This window comes from Artemia franciscana, chromosome 5 (genome assembly GCF_032884065.1).
Source record: "Artemia franciscana chromosome 5, ASM3288406v1, whole genome shotgun sequence".
Taxonomy (NCBI): Eukaryota; Metazoa; Arthropoda; class Branchiopoda; order Anostraca; family Artemiidae; genus Artemia; species Artemia franciscana.
In genome coordinates this window covers 46,800,556-46,825,007 of record NC_088867.1, presented here as the reverse complement: position 1 = coordinate 46,825,007, position 24,452 = coordinate 46,800,556, and the positions used below count along the sequence as shown (strand labels likewise).

General features: G+C 34.6%; 1 protein-coding gene across 2 annotated transcripts; it reads right to left on the bottom strand.

Annotated features, from left to right (window-relative positions):
• Positions 1-979: 979 nt before the first annotated feature.
• Positions 980-22,934, bottom strand: LOC136027493 (E3 ubiquitin-protein ligase SHPRH-like). 2 transcript variants are annotated; one of them, XM_065704803.1, is made up of 6 exons: positions 22,472-22,934; positions 13,061-13,234; positions 10,869-11,147; positions 8,562-8,666; positions 4,275-4,445; positions 980-2,134 (listed from the first exon to the last, which is right to left on the bottom strand). In XM_065704803.1, exons 3-5 carry the CDS (start codon positions 11,112-11,114, stop codon positions 4,368-4,370), a joined length of 429 nt encoding a protein of 142 aa, XP_065560875.1. In that variant the 5' UTR covers positions 11,115-11,147; positions 13,061-13,234; positions 22,472-22,934; the 3' UTR covers positions 980-2,134; positions 4,275-4,367. The 2 variants fall into 2 exon arrangements, with proteins under 2 accessions (XP_065560875.1, XP_065560876.1); XM_065704804.1 differs by lacking the exon at positions 13,061-13,234.
• Between the last annotated feature and the right edge of the window lie 1,518 nt (positions 22,935-24,452).

Here is a 24,452-nt window from a genome sequence, read left to right as displayed (position 1 = left end):
CATTTCTGGTTTTGGGCTAGAGCTACCTCCCGAGGTGTCAAATATGCTATTTATTCTGTCTTGTTTAGGCTTTTTCCATTAAGTCCCATCATGCTCTCTCTATCTCTCTTCGCTATTTCTCTCTCTCGTCACTTTTTCGAAGGGAAAAACATCTAGTTGTGCAAATGCCCCCTTTGTTTTGCGCCTGTAATGGCTTACACATAACGGTTCTCAAAGCAAATTATTAAAATGATAATTTGTTAACCGTGATGGAAAGCCGCAAAAGTTGAGCCTGTAAGGGTCTTTTGTAGGAATTGTTACCAAAGTGATCGTTTACCACAAAATGCGAGGGGTGAAGTAAACTGTCAATCTAAAAAAAATAGCATGTCTTTGAGACAAATGACTTGCATTTATCACTTGATATTGCGTAGTAATTGGAAATCCAAATGGGGACTGTAATTGATGCTATAGGAAAAAATTTTTTTGGATATCTATTATTTTCCGATTTTTGGTGCAAAATAATGATAAAATGTACTGTAGGTACCGTTTTTTTGAAAACCAATCCCCCCCTTGTCTTTGAACTTTAAGAATATGCAGTACCTGGAAATGAACACTTAAAATGGGACTGTATTTACTAATATGGACAAAATCTGCATGAATGGGGTATTTTATGAGTTTTTGGTTAAAAAAATGCTTTCCTGTGTTTTCAAGACCAGTAAAGATCAATAACACATCTAAGTTCACCTTAAAAGTTGAATGCAAATAGCAAGAATAAATTCACCTAACCAACATGTTTAAAAATTAAACAATTGGACAGTATCACAAAAATTTCAGTTTTGCCAAGGTTACAAAATTTATTTTTGCTAAAAAGACTGCCAACTGTGCTTATGCATTCATCCTTTAACAGAAAAAAATCCATGCTATCTTTTACAATTTTCAAATAAAAATGTGCAATCCCTTTTCCTGTACTTTACTGCATGAAGCTTAGATAACGAGGACAGAAGCGTCAGTGATTTATTATGTACAATTTGCTACAAGTTATTAAACTTAAATACCACTATCCTAATTGCCTTTCTTTTTCATCTCTGTTATTTGTCTTCTTGTGATTTCTCGATGACATTCTAAAAGTTAAAATGATATATTTTTCGCTGTTGCGGCAACTCTGAACTTCTCCTTTATGCGTGCAATTCAAATCAAAGAAGAATGACTTTATTGCAAAAGAAGTTCCTCTGAAGTCATCTGAAAATCAAGCTATCAAATTTTCAGCATGAAAGATTCTGACTCTGATAACTACCTAGAACTATACGAGTCCATTAAAAAAAAGCAAATAGAAGCTGGCTTGTGGACAGGAATACATATTGGACTTACTGACAGTGTCCATGAAGGCACACCTTTGCATGTAAGCCTGTGTGACAAACACCTGTCAGTTAATCTGAAAAGTTATCAGAAGGCAGCATTAAAATGGATGGTCTCAAGAGAAAGAGGTATGTAAACAGTATAGATATCAATATTTTAGCCTAGTCTACTTTGCTCTCCAGAAGGAAATGCTAATCAAATAATTGTTACTTGATAATATGCTGGCAAATTGTAGCCAACAGATATTTTAGCACTTTCAGTTTATTGAATTCCTTTTTTAAATTGGATTTTCTGTTGATTGACTTTTCTTCCTGCTGGTTTTTACAAACCTTTTTTGCTTATTTTCCCTTAAATTAATTTGAAGAAAAGAAAGACCTATAGAAAGTTCATTGTCTAGATTTATTTTTAACAAATAGGAAAGATTCAATGATTATAGAAGACCAAAGCTGGCTTTTTAATCAACAAAGAGCCGACAAAGGGCCTATCTGCCTCTTTGTCATTCAACAAGCAAGCCTTTCTGCCTATTTAGCTAGCAAAGAGCCGGCTTTGTCTGCTTTATGTCACCTTCCTACAGAGATTGCAAACTGGATATATTAAACAGATGATTGGAAAAAGGGGTTGATATAATTATTGAGGTTGTTGGTGTTGAACTGTAAATAGTTGATAAACGTTCCTAATCGTCACTGGGTTTTCATTAGAGTTTGTGTTGGTACGTGCAGTAGCCAAATGATTGATTAGCATTTGGTGCATTTGCTCTTCAATAGTATTCTGCACAAGGAGACGATGAACAACAGTCTCTCTAAAATAAAGAAGAAAAAACAACAATTAACCAAGACCATATAGAATGAAAACAATCGGTACAAGATATAGAATTATAGACAAAAGAGGAGGTTACTTTGAAATAAAAACAAGAGTACTCTACCTAATCCAAATTCTAAAGGAACTTATGTGCCAGAAATAAGCTTTACAGTAAAGGGAAACAGAAAACAAACTTTTAGGGTCAAGTATTTAACAACAGACATTGGCGACCGACTGTTTGACCAAGACTAACTATTAAGACGTCCGCTCAGAATGATAAAAAAAAGGTCTGACCCATCGATCAAGCATATCCTGTTTAGAGGACTAGGATATTAACCTTTAAAAAAAATTACAACCTTGCACAACAACAACATCACAAAACGGGTGAATTACCACAATTAATTTTGTTTGCCTTAATTCATTAGGCATAATGTGGCATCTTTAAAAATAAAAGAGTTATAGCCATCAGCTCATACTTAACACAATCCATGGATTGGTCCAATCCGTTTCCCATATTTGCTTCTCATTTCTTGAGAATCATTTGCTTCTCAAGACACCTTGAAGCTTCCCGCTTTGCCAAAAGCGAAGCTTTAAACATCGAAAATTAACTGTGGCTGTATATCATAGGCTATATATAGATATAGTTGGGAACTTTTCCTGAGGATCAACAGCTTATCGGATTGTAGTCATTCTGACCAACAGCGTGTAAAACGAGCCCAAAATTTAGCTTCTTAAATAAAGTTGTAAGAATTCCTGGCACTTCCCATCATCACCCTAAAAGACTTCAAAGCCTTTCGGAAACAGAAACTCTCTTTTTATTTGTTAAAATATTAAGCTTTAGTCAGCTTCAAAATTTGCACTGTTTACTTTGACATTACGATATTCGGTCTCAAAAGAATAATTTTTATGATCTACGTAATCTTGCCACCCCCTCTCCCTCGCTCGATTCTAATTTGCGAAAATTAGAAATTGTGAAAGAGCAGTAAATTGTAAACTATGAAAGAGTTAGATTTTCAATGAGATTTCCAATCTCTTTTACGGTAAATAGGCTTAGATTAAATAATAAACTTAAAAAATCCAAACAGCCGATCTCTTTTAAAGAAAAAGCAACATAAAATATTATTTACCATTGATTACAGGGGCATGTCTTTCCTATTATTATTTTTATTTTTTGAAACATAATATTATGAATTTGCCAGGCTGGGGTAGCCTCCTTTGTCCTTCTCTTGCTCTAGGCTGTTCCTTTTCTTTATTTTTGTCTTTTGGTGGATCATAATTTTTGTTTTCGATAATCGAGCTTAGCCCTCTGTTGGCTTTATTTAAATATTATTGTTTTTGTTTATTTTGCGTGTTAAATAAAAATCTTGAATCTAGGTTCACTAGCACGAGATGGATGACAAAAAGCAACAACTTTGAAATGTAGTTATTACTGCATAACAAATATCCTTAATATCATCAATAACTGTTGGACACAGGGAATACCCTTGTGGAACTCCAAATAAAGCTTCAACAATAGATAAGACATATCACAGAAACCAGGATACTTAACTAAAAGATATGACTAAACAGAAACATTTTTGTTGTTCTAACTATTTAAGAATCAAATTAAAGTATAATTGGCTTGATACAGTCAACCAACTCACAACACAAAACACTATTTTAAATACAAAACAAGGTATCCTAAATAGGAATAATAAAATTCGATACTACAGTCTAATGGTTTATAATAAGATATTATATATCTGAAACATTTCCCCCCCCCCCCCCAAGGAAAAAAGCTTCATAGTAGTGATATGTGAAATCCTGTGAAATATATGAAGAACTAACAAAAAAGCTTGGCCAGCTATTTATGTGGAAAAAAAAACTGAGCCCGGTAAATGGCTGGCGCCTAATGAAAATAACAAAATTCGAGTTACCTGATTAGAATAGTAGCTGGATTTTCAATGAATAAGGAGGCAGGTTGCTTAAAGCTTTTATTAGGACACATAAAGCCCTCACAATGGTCCGCTACGGCAAAAAAGAAAGGCTACAGAGGGCAATTAAGAGCAGAAAAGGAAAACCAAAGAGTAAGACATAGCAATATTACGCGTGTTTTAAATTATAAATATTCAACGAGGAAGTAGAGCAATAGACTTCATTACCTAGTTTGACCAATTCGATGGACACGTCCGATTGCTGGCAATTCACTACCTGGATTCAGGATGGGTTCAAGAGTAACACATGGTTTGCTTCTATCAAATTTGCACCAGAATGCAAAGTCCATTTGCACCAGAATGCACAGGAAGTAAGAGGGCTTTAAGTTCTGGAGCATGCTAAGAAAGAAAACAACAATGTATTTACATAGATACTAGAAATTAAAGAACTGTAAAAAAAACAAGACACAGAAGGCAAAAAAGACACCATACCAGGGTAAAGGTAAGTTTCCAAAAATAAGCTCCATACCCCTCAATACCAAAATGAAATCTGGATTGATTTCTGCCTTGAAAAGTACAGGAAACAATAAATATATTTTTTATAATCTCGTTTTCAAAATGGACTAAAAATAGGAAAATAGTTTTTTTTACTCGACTATCTATGAATATAAGTGAAAGGAGCAGGAAACGGATTGGGCTTTTCATAACACATCAAATTGATCTAAGTGATAAATGTGTAAATGAAAAAAGTCAGTGAGTTTGAATAATGAGAAAAACGAGTTGAAAAGATCAAATTCAGTAGAGCCCAATCCGTGTTGCGCCCCCTCGTTTTCACATATATTAATAGATTCTCGAGACAAAAATATTTATTTATTATTTTCGACTTTTTAGTCTTCTCTAAGACTAAACAATCTTTATTTTTCCCTAAGACAAAAATCTACCTTGTGTAAGATTCCAGCCTAAGTTACCACGGCCGCAGACAAGTGTTCTTACTCCTGCGCAATCAAGTCTTCCATAATTGCGTTTATTTTATAATTTTTGTTGTGACCAGTCACTCGTTAATGTTATTTTGTTTATACGAGAGAGGGTAACAAGAGGGAGAATTTTGATATTGTATTATTTTGCTATCATTTGGAGTGCATATACTAAAAAACTCGGAAGAAATTGAACATTCGGAAGTGGTCAAAAAATGGCTCAAAATTTAACAAATTTATGTGATATAAGTACAAGCAAGTTGGTGAGTGGAGAAAGTGAGTTAAAAAAAGAAGAAAATATAGAAACTTCGATAGAATAACGTTTCATTTTACTTTTAAAGAAACAGCCTTTAAAGGATATAAATTTATTTTTAATTTAAATAAATTTATATTTACTTTTAAGGGAAATAAAGAAAATAGACAGGGAACGTACGCGAGAGACAGAATGTGTCCATTAGAATCGAAAGAGTCTTAAGAAAAATCGGAAGAATTACTCCAAATTTGTGCTTTCTTTACAAAGAAGCATTAACATTTCAATCAATGTGTGATGTTTGTTTTATAATAAATGTGATGTTTGTTTTTTAAGTTAATTTTATAATATTATCTTTCCTTTTTTTCTCTAAAATTTTGTTGTTTTTTTTCTAATAAAGGCTACACTGAAGAACTTTTGGGTACTGATTTATTTTAAGGTTTTTTTTGTTAGAAAATATATCTTATCTTTTCTTAAGGTCTTGGGACATCCCATAAAACGTGTATTAATTTTTTTTAGCCAACTCTACTAATATCTGCATGAACAACCAAGGTCATCTCCTTTAGAAACTTAACAAATTAATCCGCAAGTTACACTACTATTTACCAATAACAAGAGCCATATGGCACTTGTGACGAGGTCGGAACCTAAAATTAGACTCGGTACAAGAGGTATCGATTTGGCTGAACGTATCTAGAACTTGTGCTTATTCTCGAAGTCACCAAAGCACTAGAAATCCCCCAACTCCCCCAAAGAGATCGAATCGGGTCCGGTTATGTCAGTCACGTATCTCGAACTTGTGCTTATTCTTTTCATCAAGTTTCATCCCGATATATCCACACTAAGCGATTTCCAAGATTTCCGTTTCCCCCCCTCCACCCCCAATATCCCCAGATAAGATCCGATTTGAAAAGGGAGCATCTGAGATCCTTCTACATATCAAGTTTCATTAAGATCCGATCACCCATTCGTAAGACAAACATTCCTCAATTTTAACGATTTCTCCTCCCTCCAGCCCCCTCCCCCCCAGATGATCGAATCGGGGAAATGGCTGTTATCAAGTCAATTTGGGCAGGTCCCCGACACGCCTACCAATTTTCATCGTCCTAGCACGTCCAGAAGCACCGAACTCGTCAAAGCACTGGACCCCCCTCCCACCCAACTACCCCAAAGAGAGAGGATCCGGTCCTGTTATGTCAATCACGTATCTAGGACTTGTGCTTGTTTTTCCCGACAATTTTGATCCCGATCTTTCCACTCTGAGCGTTTTCCAAGATTTCCAGTTTCCCCCTCCAATGTCACCGGATCCGGTCGGGATTTAAAATAAGAGCTTTGAGGCACGGCGTCCTTGTAAACATCAAATTTCATTAAGATCCGATCATCCGTTCGTAAGTTAGAAATACCTCATTTTTTCTAATTTTTCCGAATTGACCGACGGGCAAGTGCCATAAAAATGCTGGATACCATAGTTCATTCTGCACTGCTCTTTTATTTACTTGATACCTTTTAAAAAAAATTACTGTATTATTATTGGGCTATTTATTGTTTTTAACCCCGAACAGTCTAGACATAGATACTGACGAAGGAGGCTCCGGGGCTGGAGCCACTCCAAGTTACTGACTAAATTAAGAACGATGAGCATCAACTCAAAGGTACTAAAGGGGGTTACCACGGAAACATTCTTCTTCATTTGTTCTAAGGCTTCAACTGCATAACTTACTTACTTAGATTTACGACTTCCCATACCAGCTGGCGCATTAAACGACAACGGTGCCTCTCTACGATTATCTATCAAGTGCTCCAGACCAAAGATCGTGCATTGACAATCTGAATAGCATAGCATCTATCTTAAGGTATCGACCAAGCGCTGCGCTTTTACGTCCAAACCTTCCAATACAAGGAGGGACCCAGCCCCCTACAACGTGAAGGAGTCAACCTTTGCCCATGGACATAATGTGATCCAAGTGGCGCCATTGACAACTTGTAATTTTATTAGTAAAAAACGACTGTTTCGTTTTCTCATGAATCAAAGCGTTCGTAATCTTGTCGGTCCAAAATATTCCAAGGAAGCGTCTAACACAGCTATTCTCAAGCCTTAGAATTCACTTTTCGAACTGCTTAGTTAAAGCCCAAGATTTATATCTGTACTTCATTACTGAGATAACGTTCCTATTGAACATCCAGAGCTTCAATTTCATAGAGTATGCTATATTGTTCCACGCGTTTCAAAATTTTTTAAAAGCACTTCCTGCATATGCAATACGTGGTAATTTCCCTTTCGAGGCTCCCTTCAACCTCGATGAGGCTTGCAAGGTATTTAAATTCTTCCGTCTCTTCAAGCATCTCAGTTCCGACTCGAAGTGGGGGAAGGGGGGGATTCGTTTACATTATTTCTCACGATTTTTATTTTCAGTGTACTAATTGTTATTCTGGCTGGCTCTATTTTATTTTGGAGTTCAGTGATTTTCTGCTGTAATTCCTCTTGTAAATAAGACAAGAAAGCAATGTCGTCAGCAAATCACCGTCACACGGGGTGCGGCTCTGGTTCAGTCGGATTCCACCTGTGAAGTTGTACATTCAAAGTATATAGTCTATAAGGATGGCAAAAAGCACTGGGGACAGAATATATCCTAGGTGAACGCCTGACTTTACACTGAAAAAAATTTAGTATGATCAGTCTGTACGGCACATATTGTTCATCGAGCAATGCAGTAATAGCAAACAGAATTTTGTCAGAGAATCCATAATACCACAGAATTTTCCATAGGATTAACAGGTCCAAAGCCAAGCTGCTAATCACTTAGTAATGTGTCGACTTTTGACTCAACACTGTTCAGTAGAACTAGACAGAGGACTTTACTCCTTACAGATTATAGTTTAATGCCAATTATACTACCATCAATTATAACCCCGCATATTATACCAGTCATCAGTTCTAAATTTCTTGAAAAGCTTGGCCCTAACCCCTGTTTCTTCCAATCAGAAGGAATGCTCTGAGTGAGCCCCTCATGAAAGGGTTCAACCAGTAAGGCTCTATATTTTAAGAGTTCAGGGTAGAGATAAATTGAAATGGAACAAAACAAGAAACCAATTTTTTTTTTAATATTTGAATTTGTCACACATTAAAAAAAATAAAAAGCTTTGTTTTTTTTTGTTATGATCCTTACTAGAAATAAATCATTGGGTCCTCCAGTCACCTCAGTCAAGTAATTTTTTTACTTGGCTTTCGACAAAAAAACAATCAAATAAAGAGCAATTTAGACTTTTTAATTTAGAATATACTTTTCTTACCTTAAATCTATGAAGGTTTTCTTGGAATTTGCTTGAAGTAAGAGAACAATGGCTTATCCCATTCATTTCAAGGGCATTACTGATTATTGTTAGATTTACATCCCACTAAAAAAAACAACAATTTAATAAAGAAGACACAACACAAAACTACGCTAAAAATATATAACAAAATGAAACAAGTACATACAATAATAAGGGGACTGACTGTATTAAGAAATTGTAACATAAAGTGTGTTATTTTATATTTTCGTTGTGCTTATAATCAATACCATAAAAATGTATCGTTCTTACTGCTTCCTTTGATGCAATATTGAGCTTTCTTACTTTGAATGTTTTCTACATTGATTTTTGGATGACTCATTGTATATAAACAATTATCACTGGAATAGATAGAGAATCTACAAAAATATAACCCAATTTTCAGACCATAGGGTCTCACCACAAAAATAACCATTTAACTCATAAGCTTCATGCCTCTGTCTCCTTTGTATAAAATTTATGATTAGCAGTTTTGTTCAATAAAGTCAAGCTCAAGTCAAGTTCATATACAAGAGACAGCAGCCTAAGGTTATATCTTATATTTCTGGTATTTAGTTTTAATTCTTATAATTTTTGGCTTTTATTGAATTTTACTTATCTTTTAATTCTTTGGTTTTTTCATTGGTTTTTTGTTTTTTTCTCACATTGACTTTCCGCGTTTGTTTTGTTGGCTTTTTCTTCGGCATTTTCCTTGAATATACTATTTTGTTCACGCAGAAGAAGAGAGGCGGTTGTCCTTTCAAATTATTTGCTTTGTGTGTTTTTTCAGTATTCTCGTTTGGCCTTAAAAAACCTCATTTTTGATCTTTTTCTTTCTTATATTAAAGCAGAATGTTTTGCTGATAGTTGGAAAGAACAATCTGCGAACATGTTAGTCTAGAAGGAACAAGAGAGAACAAGTCCAGTCTCTTGTAAACGGATTCGATGAGTTTTCTGACGATAAAAGTGAATTTTTTTTGTAGGCGACCTCAACAGGAAACAAAGTCAATGCAGAAGTTCTGTCACTCTTGGTTGAAACACGGAAATAGCTTGTTATTTTTAAGGACTACCCTTACCCGTTAAATTCTCAAAATTCTGAAAATTTTTAATTTTTCGTATACCTTTTCTTGCAGTAGCGACAATTTACACAAATTTAGAGGGGGGAATATAGTCTCCAATATCTATGAGGGTATTTATTGTCCAGTTTTTTCAATACAAATACCAAAAAGGCATTTTCTAAAGCAAAATCCTAAAAAAGGTATTTTTCAGTATCTAGAGTATTTTTAGTAGGTATTTTTCAGTATCAGTATCTCTTTCAATTTTCATTATTTTGAAGTTTAACAAGAATGAACTTTAATTTGCAACCGATTAACTTCAGAAGAATTAAAGGAAAGAAGATTTAGTGCTTAGTACAGACTTGGGCCTACACAGAAATTCTATCTATCTGGAGGATGGGAGCTAAGAACTGACACTGATGAGGGACAGTTTTACTTACTCTTGGAATTTCATTTACTTTTTTACTAACTTGTCGAATAAAATAATATCATTCATACAAATACTTATTTAAAAGAAGCCAATTCAGAGGTTTTTTAGCACTCTTTTGCCAAGAATAAGTTTTTAAAACTAGGAAAATACCAGTACTTACAATTATTTTAGTAATACAAGTTCTCTGGGAAGAAAGGAGTCAAACCCCTTTCTCCTGTATATGTCACTGGATATATAATCTATTCTAGAATATACCGGGCATAAAATTATTATATTCAGGTAAACATTTAGTGCAGTTTCATGTAGATATTCATTACAATTTATTTCTTTCCCTGTGACTACGATTTATGTTTCATGAGATATAGTGCCATCTCCATGGTTCTATTGTTATTAAGAAACCATGTTTTAATGTTTGTTTTTTCTTTTTATATCCCTCAGAGAATTTGTTTATTCTCCTTTTCTCTTCTGTTTTCCATTAGATCTTATTGCAATCTCGAGCCCTTTTTTCAATTTTGATTTAAGTAACTCTTTCAACGACCTTTGGACTATGTGATTACTTAATTTTCTTTTTGGTATTCCCAGTTTTTCCACTTTCTTCTTTTTTCGACTCTTTTTTTTCCCAAATCTTCTTTTTTTCAACTTTCTTAACACGGAGTTTCTGACATTATCAATAATACATTTTTATTTAATGTTGCCACAATTTTATCCCCTTTATTTTAGACCCAGTCCCTGTATTTTTAAATCTATTAGAGTTAAAAATTCGCTTAAACTTTGAATTTCTTTATATACAATGAGAACACTCACTGTTGAGAATATTAGTGACTTCGAATCTGGTTCCTCTTCTTTCAAAATGAGCATCTCTCGAACCAGAGCATCCACTTTTGTAGAATGTGACCCTTTCACTTCAACCTGCAAGCTTTTATCCCCTTCGTCTGCTCCAGTATACACATAGGATACATCCTCAAATAAACAAACTTGACGACAATAGGGACAAGTAATAGATACTCCAGAGGCAGGTAACCTCTGCTTCAACGCCCGTATGCATTCCATACAGTAACTATGACCGCAAATTAATACTGACCACTAAAAAAAGGTATTTCTATTTTTGGAGAGAGAGAGGAGGGGGGGGGGGGACAGACCGAACTTGCCATTTCATAATTTATCGTACTCATAATTTATATTTTAAACGGCTGAACGAAACCCTTTTCGGTATGTGCCCTCAAAAAAAAAACAGCACAGTAAAAAATACCATTTTATATTCAAACGTACTAAAAAGTAAAAGTAAATTTTGTTTCAAAAATCGGGTCGATCGTATGTTTCAAATATATCGTACAGATTTTCAATTTTTACATATCTTTTGAAAAAAAAACTTTTTGGATAACAATTGCCCAACAAAACAACTTGAAAAGAAGAAAAGATGGAATACGAACACATAAAAAAAGAAAATAGAAAAGTTTTAGGAAATACAAACATTTTTTTGCCATTGAAACTCGATGACACGAAATTGAGTGTTTAAGGGGGAAATATTTGTAATACAACGTGTTTAGCGCTCTTGATGTAGTTTCATAGGGGATTGGGACGAGTTTGACAAAACTTGATGCAAGAGTAGAAAGAGGGTACAGATTTGGGGATATAATTCCATAAAATTCATGATATTTTTATGGCTCGGACCCAGAGTCATGTATTTGCCTTAATCCAGAGAAAGTCAATTAAATACAAATAAAGACATCGCATAGTAGAAAGTACCAATTATATATCTAGCATTCTTTTTATATACACTTGTATATTAAAGCGAATTCCCATACTCATTGGTATGTATATTTTTGTAAAATTTAACAGATTAACAATTTACAGATTAGCCGCGTTAACAATTTTTGCTATAATTCAAAGAATGATGCCCCTATTCAGTAAAATTTAACAGATTAGGTACTCAAACAACGAAATCTAAATTGGCGAATCTTAAAACAAAATGGAAAAACTGATGCAATACAAGAGAGACTTTTTGGCAACATAAAACGAACATATAATATTATCGCATCGAACCCAAAAATGAATAAGTGATAACAGCCTGCAGAGCCAGTATGACGCTGTGACTAACAACAAAGTCCAAAACTAAATTCACTATATGAAAAAAAGATCTGTATTGTCTAAAACTTCAACTTCAACTTGGAAAAGGACCAAGTGTTGTTCACCCAATCTGGCAAGTGAAATTCAGAGGTTTCGTCTATATTTGTTTGTGCCGTTTCTCCAGAATCATGCCGGCCGAGTTAACAGAGTAACACCATTGACCTCTACCTTGATTCAACGGACTGGTGATACCAGGATTTGAACTCGACTCATGTTTATATAATTGTTAATATTTGTACTTCAAAATTTGTCAAGGAATAATTCTTAAGAACAAGCATTACACTGACCTTGATTATAAAACCTGGCAAAAGGTCAGGTTCTTACCGAACCACACGAGAAATTCCAATCCCGTCACGTTCTCTGGATCTATTGGCTTTATTTTCCTATTCATAAATTCTTCGAGGAAAAAAAAAATATGTAAATCTTGAATATAAAAAATTAATCAAAAAGACGAATAAATTTAGAGCTAATCTGCTAAACTAAATTGTTCGAAGTTCATTAACAATGTTTGTGTTCAAGCACCTCGACTAAGATGAAATAGTAAAGCATTAACAAAACCAAGTTTAAAGACAAAAGCTTCAAATTGTTTTTGGCAAGGGCTAAATCTGCTTCTAACTGGAACTATTTTTTATAGTTCCATATAATTTTTTCTTCAAATTGTTTTTGGCAAGGGCTAAATCTGCTCTAAAGAAACTAGTACAGGAAAGGTGATCGCTATAATTCAAAGAATGATGCCCCTATTCAGTTTTGAAAAGTAACTGTCGAATGATTGCCAATAGTTCTTAGGATAGTTTTCGATCTCTTTCAGACTGCAAATTCTTGAGCCTCACGTATAAACGGTTTTTGCTTTTTCTAAATAGATGAATTACCTTGTTTCCTAATGGTACTTGACAAATAGGACGAAGTTCAAAGTTTGAAGCCCCACGTTTTCCATATCCTGCCTGCAGGAGACTCTCTAGATAATACAGTTTTCCCAATTTTTTCTTCAAGTTGTTTTTGGCAAGGGCTAAATCTGCTTCTATCTGGCTTTTCTGCAGTTTCACCTTAATAAAAGCAAAAACTTCGTTAGATATGCACTGGCTTACTAGGAAATTGTCAAATTCACTTCAAGTTTCAAGAGTTTTGAAAAACAGAGACTTGATGATTATAGACGGAACTAACCAAGATCACGTGACTTATTCCAAAAATAATGTAGACAGAAAGTAGTTTTCCTTTTCTTGGAAAATTGTGAAGCTAGGCAAATATAACTCTTGGAATTAACTTTTGGCCTAGTTTAGGTCCCAGGAATGTGTTTAAAAGTTTCTACATCCATCCCTTATCTCCGTTCAGATATCGAATGAAATTATAAAAATCTCCTGGACTAGCTTATTTTAAATTAAACTTTAACACAAAGACAAGTTAAACCCACAATTCCCTAATGTGGGGCACACGCCTCACTGATGGGGCATGGGAATATTTTGGTGCACAATGGACAGAATGTGCATCCTTTGGCTGACAATACTCTATGGCCTTTTAAGCTTCAGGTAAATAGGCGTAAGATTTTGAGTAACATAATCTAAATATCACAAGAGGGCATCAGGATTTTAAAAATACCTAGGTGGGGCATAGGCCAAAATCAGTTGGGAACCACAGAGTTAAACTAATTCACCTTTGGTATATAGTTGTTTCTAGTTGCCATTATGTTACAAAAATCTTGCTAATTCAGTCAAAGTGGGTGTCTACAGTAGACAAGGCACATGTTAAAATATATACAAATTCATTTTATATAAATGAATTATGACAATAGAGTGTAACTTTCCCAATAAGTTTCTAGAAATACTGCAATCCTATCCAAATGTAAGAGACAGAGTTAGACAACAATTCAATTCTCTCCTAACATGAAGATTGTCAAAAGTAAGGAAGAATTTCTGAGAAATCACAAAAACAAACAACGCTTTATCAACCTACTTGCTGAGAGGCTGGCGAACTCAGGATGCAAAGTTCTACACGCTCAGGATGATTCCAATGTCTTAGTTGTACAAACTGCAGTCAGTTGTGCTGAAACTTCGTCAACCACTTTGATTAGGAATGATGCCGACCTATTAGTCCTTCTACTGTACCATACCAAGCTTGATGCATGCGATATCTGTATGCAGACAGACACACATGGAAATGACCGACGAGTGTACGACATAAAAAGGATCAAGAACAAACTAGGAACCGAAGCAGCAGAAAATCTACTCGTTTGCCACGCAATGTCTGGCTGTGATACAACATCTAGACTTCAAGGCGTAGGGAAACCAGCAGTAGTTTCCTTGTCACTTAAAGATGGGAATTTTAAAGATGCTTGCAAGACCTTCATGACACCAGGAGATCTCCGAAACTGGAGAGAAAGCTTTGCTCCGCATCTACAAAGGGAAAATCCATGAGAAGACCCTGAAGGATGTTCGGGTGCGAGCATTTACAATGCGGGTTGCAAGTGGAATTGCTTTTGTTCAGGCAAAGCGGCTACCGCCGACTTTGGCTGCCGCAAAGTACCACTTTTACAGGTGCTATTTGTAAATAAAGAAGTGGCAAGACACGTCCGATTCCCTAAAGCCCGATGAGTGGGGTTGGCGCCTCTCTTCATCACGGAATATGTATCTTCCCATAATGACGGATGCTTCACCAGCACCGGAGAACCTGCTGAAGATGGTGCGGTGCCAGTGCACCAGCGGGTGCGAGTCACTCAGATGCAGCTGCCGTCGGAACGGTTTGCCCTGCAGCTTTGCCTGTGGGGAGTGTAAAGGGGCGTTATGTGCTAACGCTGCAGCAAGACAGGATGAGGATGATAACGAAGACGAGCAGGAAGAAGAATTAGCTTTAGGTTGTGCTTTAAAATCAAAATGTTCTTGTGATTAATTTACCTGAGTTCTAAACGTTCCTTTTTATAACTGATTGATCTGAAGTTTTGATCTCGATTAAAGAAGTGGTTTTTCAAGATGTTATACTTAGCAACCCCTCATATTACAGGCCCCTTAGAGGTGAAAATGAGGTAAATAGTAAAAAAAACTGCTTTTTGACCTCATATCTGGCAATACGGCACTTTATTTGATATAAATTGATCCACTAGCCGTAGGAATCCGGCAAATAATGACCGGCATACTTCACCCCCCCCCGTTCTGTGACGGCGAAAATTGATACTGGGGTACGAAAAACTTGATTTCTGACGTCGGATTCGGATTCGTCATGCTTGATTTGATAGAAAACGACCACTTAAACTCAAAAATACGTCCAAATAGAAATTCCAATTCCCCCCCCCCCTTCAAGGGGGGGGGGGGTTTGGGTAGTTGTGCAAGGGGGATTCGGGTTTTTTTTTGTGTGAGCTGATTTTTCTGAATAGTTTGGTGTAAAAAAAGTCTGTTGCAATTTCTCCGAGGTCAAACCATATTTTTCCTCCACTATAAGGCACATTTCTAAAAAGATGAAGGATGACAGTTAACCAAAAGTTATACTTTTTCAGCCCATATGTAAAGCAGGTCATCCCATAAAATGAAAGGAATAGGCTGAAAGAAAGGATTCAAAGGAAACTGGAACACCTTGAGAGGTAGCATGACGGAGGAGCATGTGCAGTTATGTTGACCTCCGATGGCTTAAAAAAAGAGTTGGCTGGATGACAACTGCACAATCAAATTCAGCATATTACCCAACTGTCAAGCTACAGAGGTTATTCAAATAGGAATTGCAAGTTTTAGTGTCTTTTTTTAGCAGCAAAATAGATATCACCATGACAAATTAGTAAATGATATTAGTGAAAATTTTGAAATAATCAATTTAAATTAGCTTTTATGCTAATTATGACAATAGCTAATCATGAAATTAGATATAGCCATTTCTGAGATACTTTAAAATTATCAAAAACTGTAGTATATATCCGGCTATCAAGCTTCAGTAGCATAAAGTTGCATGATGGTGCGTTGTTTCCCAAAGCTAAATATGGATTCCACTGCAAATAAACAATCAAAATACATAATTATTTTCAAGCTTTATTTTACTGAGTTGATTCACCTGAAACATGATTATGTACAATGGTGTTTCGTTGCGCATTTGGTCTTGGGCATAACATTAGTTGATCTTTCAGTGTGTGTGTGTGTGTGGGGGGGGGGGGGATTGATGCATTGAATGGTGTTTCAAGAAAACAGGGTTAATTGGTGTAGTTGCTTTTCGAAACTAAATTCTAATTAAACTAGCTGTTCCACAATAAGAAAACTTTCAACCCTTGGTATCCATACTGCAAGCTTTATCCTATATTTATATGTATCTAAATTCTTTCAGATGAAAGGAAGTTAAAGGTTAAATCCATATATGTCTGAATTCTCATCCATCTTATGTGAAGCACATCTCATGAAAAGTTTGAAAACTGGGCCCTAAAAATATGTAAATAATTTGTGTATATATATATAAATATATCTATAAATATATATATATATATATATATATATATATATATATATATATATATATATATATATATATATATATATATATATATATATATATATACAATACCCTGTAGAAGGGTACATGCAGGATTTTTTGGGGAGTGGCGTCAAGTTTTTTGAGTGGGGGGCTTACAAAAAAAAACAACTAAAACATGTATCAACACTTGTTTATATGCATTTTGCTATGTTTTCACAAGACTTATGGGAGGGGGCTCAACCCCTGTAGCCTTCCCCCCTGGATATAGCATTGACTTAATAACCATTATTTTTTGATAAATGATCTTTCTTAACAGCTATTTTTTGGACTGTATGTTTAGTAAAGAATGTTAAACTGTTTGATAATATGGTATGTTATACAAGGAGGTAATGTAAATACCCTTCCAATAGTTCTCAGAATTTATGCTTGAAAACATTTTAGCTAGGTTTGAACCAAAGTTTGTGTTTTGTGGGAAAAAAAGGCCAGAAATCTGCACTAAGTATTTGCAAAATGAATGAACAATCTTCTGGAATAAAAATATGAATGTTTCTAGCTGTCAGCTTTATTTTCATACCTGTTGATAATCCTGGATATGGCATTAAAAATGAACAGAGTTCTACTACTGAGATTTGCTTATCTCACCTATCATAGGCCTATGTGTTACGTCACTTTGAACCAAGTCTTCCATTTTTTCTAGGCTTTTTGCTGTTATCTTGAGATGACACAGGACTCATTAAGCAGGAGGTAATGTTGAACTGGCAACTAAGCCATTAATTGTGAAGAAAAAAAATGCAAGCCAATGCTGCCACTTGTCCAAATAGAAGAATTGATTTACAGTAATAGAGTTTTTCCTGCAAACATAGATCTTAGCATGTTGTGAATTTAGGTTGTTCTTAATATAGATGCAACGGAAGCGTGTTTTTGGCAGGCCTAAGGCAATTGACATAGAATATTAATGCCACCAAATACAGAACAAGAAATACAATCAAAACATAAGAAACGATTGAATAGCATTCTTCTTAGTTTTGGAACATGACCATTCTATAAAGTGTAACCAAGAAACCAGAGGTCTCATCCTATTTCTATAGCTCAGAAAAATGCATAGAATTCAGTCCTAGCTTTGGAGGAAAGTATACCAATCCTCCATCTTGGTTTTAGTCTGCTTTTCTTTTGCTCAACTTTTGAAAAAAAAACAGAAAAAAACAATACAAGTGGTTTGTGCAGCCTTAAATCTGAGGATCAAAACCCTTCCTTTAGGCATCATTTGTGCTGTGGATATATGGTTGATTTCAAAAGCCCAACTTTTATAACATGAAGTTTGTTCAACTGCATTAAAGGTTAGTTCTCTTTAAAGGGGGAAGGAATATGGGTAGGTTGGATGCTGCAAAAGTCCTTTATACAAGAGTTTAGGCTCTAGAAACCTTCCTGAAAGTATCATTTGCCTAACTTAACTACTTTCCAAGATGGCAAAAAGCTCTATCTCAGATTTTACTTAGTTTTCCCAAAAGTGTGTTCAAGAAAGGTTAGAGGTTCTTGGAGAGGAAAGGGGTGGAGGTTGTTAGATATCTTGATAAACCTTCCTGGGGCATAATTTATGCTCTGGATCTGTTTCTTGAAATGTTATTTGACTTACTCAACTACTTTCTGAGATACCAAAGTCTGCATTATCTAAATTTTATCACTACAGGCTAAACAGTACATATTAAGCAGTTGGCTTCTCCAAAAGGAAAAACATGAATAAAACAATTCATACTTCATTATATGCAGAAAAATAGCCATTAACAGAGAGATATTTGGTAAATATTTTGCTGTTTGCATTATTGACTTACAAATAAAGTGAACATACCAATTGATGCCTTTTTTATGGTCTTCACAAACAAATTACTGGTCTTGCTAATTTTATTTTAAGCCCTTTTAGCACCCTTGAAAATAATAATTTCATTCTATATTTTCTAGATATAAAAATGGGTTACAACATTTGTTTCAAACTTATTATTTCATTAGAAATTTGTTTTTGTAAAAGTAGTATTATTCACAAACATTGATATTTCAAGATTAAGTTGATTAAAAAAAATTCAAAGCAAATCCGTCATGTTTTCTTCTTATTCTGTTTTACTTGAAAACTGCTGTTTTACCTATATGTCAAAAAATATAAAGGCTTACAGAAGAAATGTGCTGGATGGAAAATGGCTTTGAGTATCTTATCCAACTTAATTGTGATAAATTAATGCTTGTGGATTATATGTCTTTAAAAAATAGATTTATAATCAAATAGTAAGTTTGAAATAGCATAAAAAAAAGGATTGAGTGGTACAATTGCTTTATTCGTAAGTAGTGCAGGAAAGATACAGGAAAAAATGGTCAAACCTTGGGAAAATTGCAACAGATTTTTTTTTTTACATCAAAATGTTTAGAAAAATCAGCTGAATTACACTACAGAAAAAAAAAATCTACATATATCTCTCTTGCAAAAGTGTCCCCAATTTGCTCTTAAAGGGGGAATAATTTTTTTGTTTATGAATATTATGAAGTTGAAACAAATGTTTCCTGTCAAATCAAGCATGCTGACTCCAAATCTGAATTCAGGCTTCCATTTTTTGATGCACTTATGCCTATTTCCATCCTAAAAGATGGAGAGGGAGGTTAAAACTCAAAATTAAAACTCAAAAACTCATATGTTTTTATTGATTCCTATGATATAAATGGTGGTGAATTCAAAATAAAGTTAAAAACTTGATTTTAAATAGTCAAGTACCTCATCTTACATAAAACAGTTTTGAAAATTGACCTAGCCTATATGAACTAGTCATGTTAATCATTTCTGGTCAATTTGCCATTTCTTATCAACCTAGGAATGGTGCCTTATAATATGAGTCTCAAATAATTTAATTTCAAACCAGTATTTGAGAATCCCTGCCCCCTCCAGTTTGTATTTTCTATTCCTTAGTGGCATTCTTTAGCTGATCTAATCACTGGAGCCATCTACCATAGTACTTACCTCCACTAAGAAACAGAAGGGGACACCATGCAATAGTGCAAGGAAAGCCACTTTTGAAGAAGTGCTTCAGTTTTATGCCAACAGTGAAGAGTCTGTATCTCTGACAATCCTTTTAACAAAGAAGGCTTTTATCCTCTCTGAAACTGACTGTGATAGTTCAGCCTGCAGCTTTTTCAAGTCAAAAATTCGCTAGTCAGTGAGTACAGCAAACAAGTAGTTGTGACCAGTTCAAACAGGAAAGAGATACTCATGACATTAAGAGATACAGTTGACAGGATATTATGAGAATTTCACAAAGAGGTGAAAGCAGATAGGGGAAATAGAGAAAGGGATTCCCTCATCAAAGTTGTTGGAAAGATAAATAGAAGTGAAATCAGATCCATTATAACAAGAAACAATAGGCATACACACAAATTATTGTTAGTAGAGAAGTGTTTGAGCTTTGTGTACCCATCTCTTTGCCTACTGCTTTCATCAGTAGGGGATAAAATTATAGCAGTTCATATAACTGGCTTACCAATAAAGTGAATATACTACTCAATGCCTTTTTTTATGTTCTTTACAAATATGATAATTGCTCATACCCTAAATTCAAATTTAAGCACTTTTTGAACTCTTAAAAATGACAAATTTTCAAAATATTATGACAGTTCATATAAATGACTTACCAATAAAGTGAACATACCACTTGATGCCTTTTTTCATGTTCTTTACAAATATAATAATTACTTCTACCAAAAATTCAAATTTAAGCACATTTTGAGCTCTTAAAAATGATGAATTTTCAAATAAAGTATCAGTTATTGCTTGTTTTCCACAAAATAATACTACATTTTCTCAATACCATCTTTTTCCATCATTTTCAGAAAAATAATGCTACATTTTCTCAGTGCTAAAATTATTTATAATAAAGTTAGGTTAGGCTAAAAAGTGCTTGAATTTGAATTTATGGTAGAAGCAACTATTATATTTGTAAAGAACATTAAAAAGGCATCAAGTAGTATATTCACTTTATTGGTAAGCCAATAATATGAACTGCTATAATTTTACCCAATAGGAGTTCTCACCTCTTCAAATATCTTCTATTTCTGTTGTAATTTCCCTGAGGTCAAATTGTATTTTTTAATCTACTAAAGTCAATAATATGAACAGCAAAATGTTTAGCCTACCAGATTGCAACGATTTCTTTGATGTACTATTCAGTTAATATGTATATTTGACCCAAACACCTGTAACAAAAGCATAATAAGGCAACTGCAAGCAAGCACACAAGCATTATCATTAATATACAAGCAATAGCAAACAATAAGTTCATTTCCGCTTCCTTCTTTTCTTCATGTGATTCAACAATGTTTTTTTTTTTTTTGTATATGCTCAACTTGAACTTTGCTGGGGGTTTCACCTGACAACCAGAATGATTTGCTTTTTTTTTTAGTACAATAAGTTCATTTCATCTTTTTTTTTTAATTTGGTACAGTAAGTTCATTTCATCTTTTTATTTTTTTATTAATACAGTAAAATCAATTCATTTCATCTCCCTTCTTTTCAACAAATTCAACTTTGTTAGGGGTTTCACCTGACAACCAGAACAAGTTGCCATTGCCCTTCTTCCATGGTTAATCTGCTCTGCCTGAGCTGGATCCATGGCCTCCGCCTCTTTGTTTGTGACACCTTGCTTTGGTGTTGGAGACTCCACTGTTTCTGGTACTCAAAAGAGGGTGTGGGTTTGGATCCCACTTCTGACACCATGCAATGATTTCTTTGATGTACTATTCAGTTAATATGTATATTTGACCCAAGCAATTGTAACAAAAGCATAATAAGGCAACTGCAAGCAAGCACACAAGCATTAGCATTAATATATAAGCAAAAGCAAACAATAAGTTCATTTCACAGATATTCTATGGTCTTCTATAATCATTGAATCTTTCCTATTTGTTAATAATAAATCTAGACAATGAACTTTCTATAGGTTTTTCTTTTCTTGAAATTAATTTAAGGGAAAATAAGCAAGAAAGGTCTGTAAAAACCAGCAGGAAGAAAAGTCAATCAACAGAAAATCCAATTTAAAAAAGAAATTTGGTAAAATTCTAGTTAATTGACTTCTTGCTATCTTGAAAAGGGTTTAGGTTAGGAAAATGAAACTTTCAGGGATGGGTCTACAGGCTAAAGTATGTCCTGAGAAGGTATTTTGAAGTACCTACCTCTACTCCTTCTCTCTCTAGAGGGCCCTGACCTTTGATGACCTTTAACAGTATGTGTGTTATGAAAGTGAAACCTTGCAAAATAGATCTTCTGCTTAATTGAAGTACAACAAAATTGTTTTCAGCTACATAACTTTGCTCAATCCCATTTTATAAGGTTTTAAAGATATACAAATACATTTCCTAAATTTTGAAAAAAAAACATTGATATGGCTCAAAATTCTACTCAAATAACAGGAGTTGCATTTTCAGAACTAAAGGCAGGGGAAAAAGCAACTAGTAACTGAAAATTAAGGTAAAATGTTGTTTTGTCAAAATTTCAATAGGTATAAACCTGTCATGTAGGCAAATTTCAGGGCCCTCTACAGGGAGAACAAGTGGAGGTGGGTACTTTAAAATACCTTCCTGGGACATACTTTAGCCTGTAGACCTATCCCTGAAAGATTCATTTTCCTAGCCTAAACCCTTTCCAAGATAGCAAGAAGTCAATTAACCAGAATTTTAATAAAGTGAAAGTACTAAAATATCTGTTGGCTACAATTTACCAGCATATTATCAAGTAACAATTATTTGATCAGCATTTCCTTCTGGAGAGCCAAGTAGACTAGGCTAAAATATTGATATCTATACTGTTTACATACCTCTTTCTTTTGAGACCATCCACTTTAATGCAGCCTCCTGATAATTTCTCAGATTAAAAGACAGATGTTTGTCACACAGGCTTACATGCAAAAGTGTTCCTTCATGGACACTGTCAGTAAGTCCAAGATGTATTCCTGTCCACAAGCCAGCTTCTATTTGCTTTTTTTTAATGGAATCATACAGTTCAAGGTAGTTATCAGAGTCAGAATCTTCCATCCTGAAAATTTGATGGCTTCATTTTCAGATGACTTCAGAGGAACTTCTTTTGCAATAAAGTCATTCTTCTTTGATTTGAATTGCACGCATAAAGGAGAAGTTCAGAGTTGCCCCAACAGCGAAAAATATATCATTTTAACTTTTAGAATGTCATCGAGAAATCACAAGAAGACAAATAACAGAGATGAAAAAGAAAGGCATCAAGAAAGGCAATTAGTGTGTTCCAGGGACTTACTGTAGTAACCGAATGGTTACTATTTCCGTTCCAAGCGGGAAAATGGTTACTGCCCAACCCGCTGGGAACGAGAATAGTTACTGCCGGCAGTAACCGCAGTAAGTGATTTTCTTACCGTGCTCAAAAGAATGGTTAGCGCAGTAAGTACATAATTCACCTTCTTCAACAAAAATCTCATTCAACAAAAAATAAATATGGACAAGAATTAAGTAATGGAATATCAAGTTATTTGCTTGGAAGAAGGTGGGACGGTGATTTTGCAAAAGAAAGAGGGATCTGAGCCAGTTTAGTGAATCACCATATTTTGGGATCAACTTTAAAGGACACCCTGAGTAGTAGGCTATCTATTAGCAAGTAGGTTAAATCAATGAAAAACTTATTATTTTATTTAAAGATTTCCATGTTTTCTGGCATATCCAGGCATAATTATTACCTTAAATTGCCATTTGGAATCATTCTAAGGATTGACTTCTTCCAGGTAACATTGAGGCTCCATTAAATTGCCACATTGGAGCATTCTAAGCATTGACTCCTTTTAGGCTCTGTAGACAGGCCTAGGTGAAGTATTACAGATAAGTCGAGGATTTATGGGCTGCCAAATCATTATTTTGAGACTGTCTTTAATCCTATTGAAGAAGTAGGCTAGGGTAGACTATTCAGTCTATTCCAAAGGATGGTAATTTTATCCAGTAAAATTCTAGTTGATTGACTTCTTGCTATCACTGAAAGTGGTTAGGTTAGGAAAAAGAAACTTTCAGGGATGGGTCTACTGTCTAAAGTATGTCCTGGGAAGGTATTTTAAAGTACACATCTCTACTCATTCTTGCTCTAGAGGGCCCTGATCTTTGATGACCTTCAAAAATATATATAGCTGAAGTTACATGTTTCCCATTGATTCTGCCAATCTATCCCTCAACCTTTAACTCCCTGTTAATTGAAGCAGCTGTGACCAATTAAGAATGGGGGAAAAGGTAACAGGTGACAGAATACATTGGAACTACATAATTTTAGCTATATATTTGCACATTAGGCAGGTTGGAGGTAAATTATAGTATAGAGATGCATGCTTTTCCCTTTGGTATGTAGGCTAAGTAGAAGGTCACTTGTACCTGATGCTGTCCATGTTGTTTTTAGTTGGATGGGAAACATCCAAAGAAAGTTTCCTTTGAAAAGGAAAGGTGAGATTGAATTTGTCAAAGCTTGGAGGTTTGCCCCTTCAGTCTGTTTAAAGGAAAATGGATTCATAATTGAAGCTTTGTTCATTTCAATCTTACGGGTCACCTATATTTGTGACAATTCATTAAATGGTTGTAAAGGGATACTTTTGTTTATTCATTTGTCTTCTTTGTTTTCTAACATTTTTTTTTAATCTTTAAATTGATATCCATTTCTTACAAATTTTTATTGATACCAGAGGTTCATTTGCAAGTTTTCACCTACTTTGTAATCCCTGGTCTCACAATTACATTTATATTTACTGAAGCTAGGAAACATAGAACTCCTATGTATTTGAAGAAAATAAATGGATA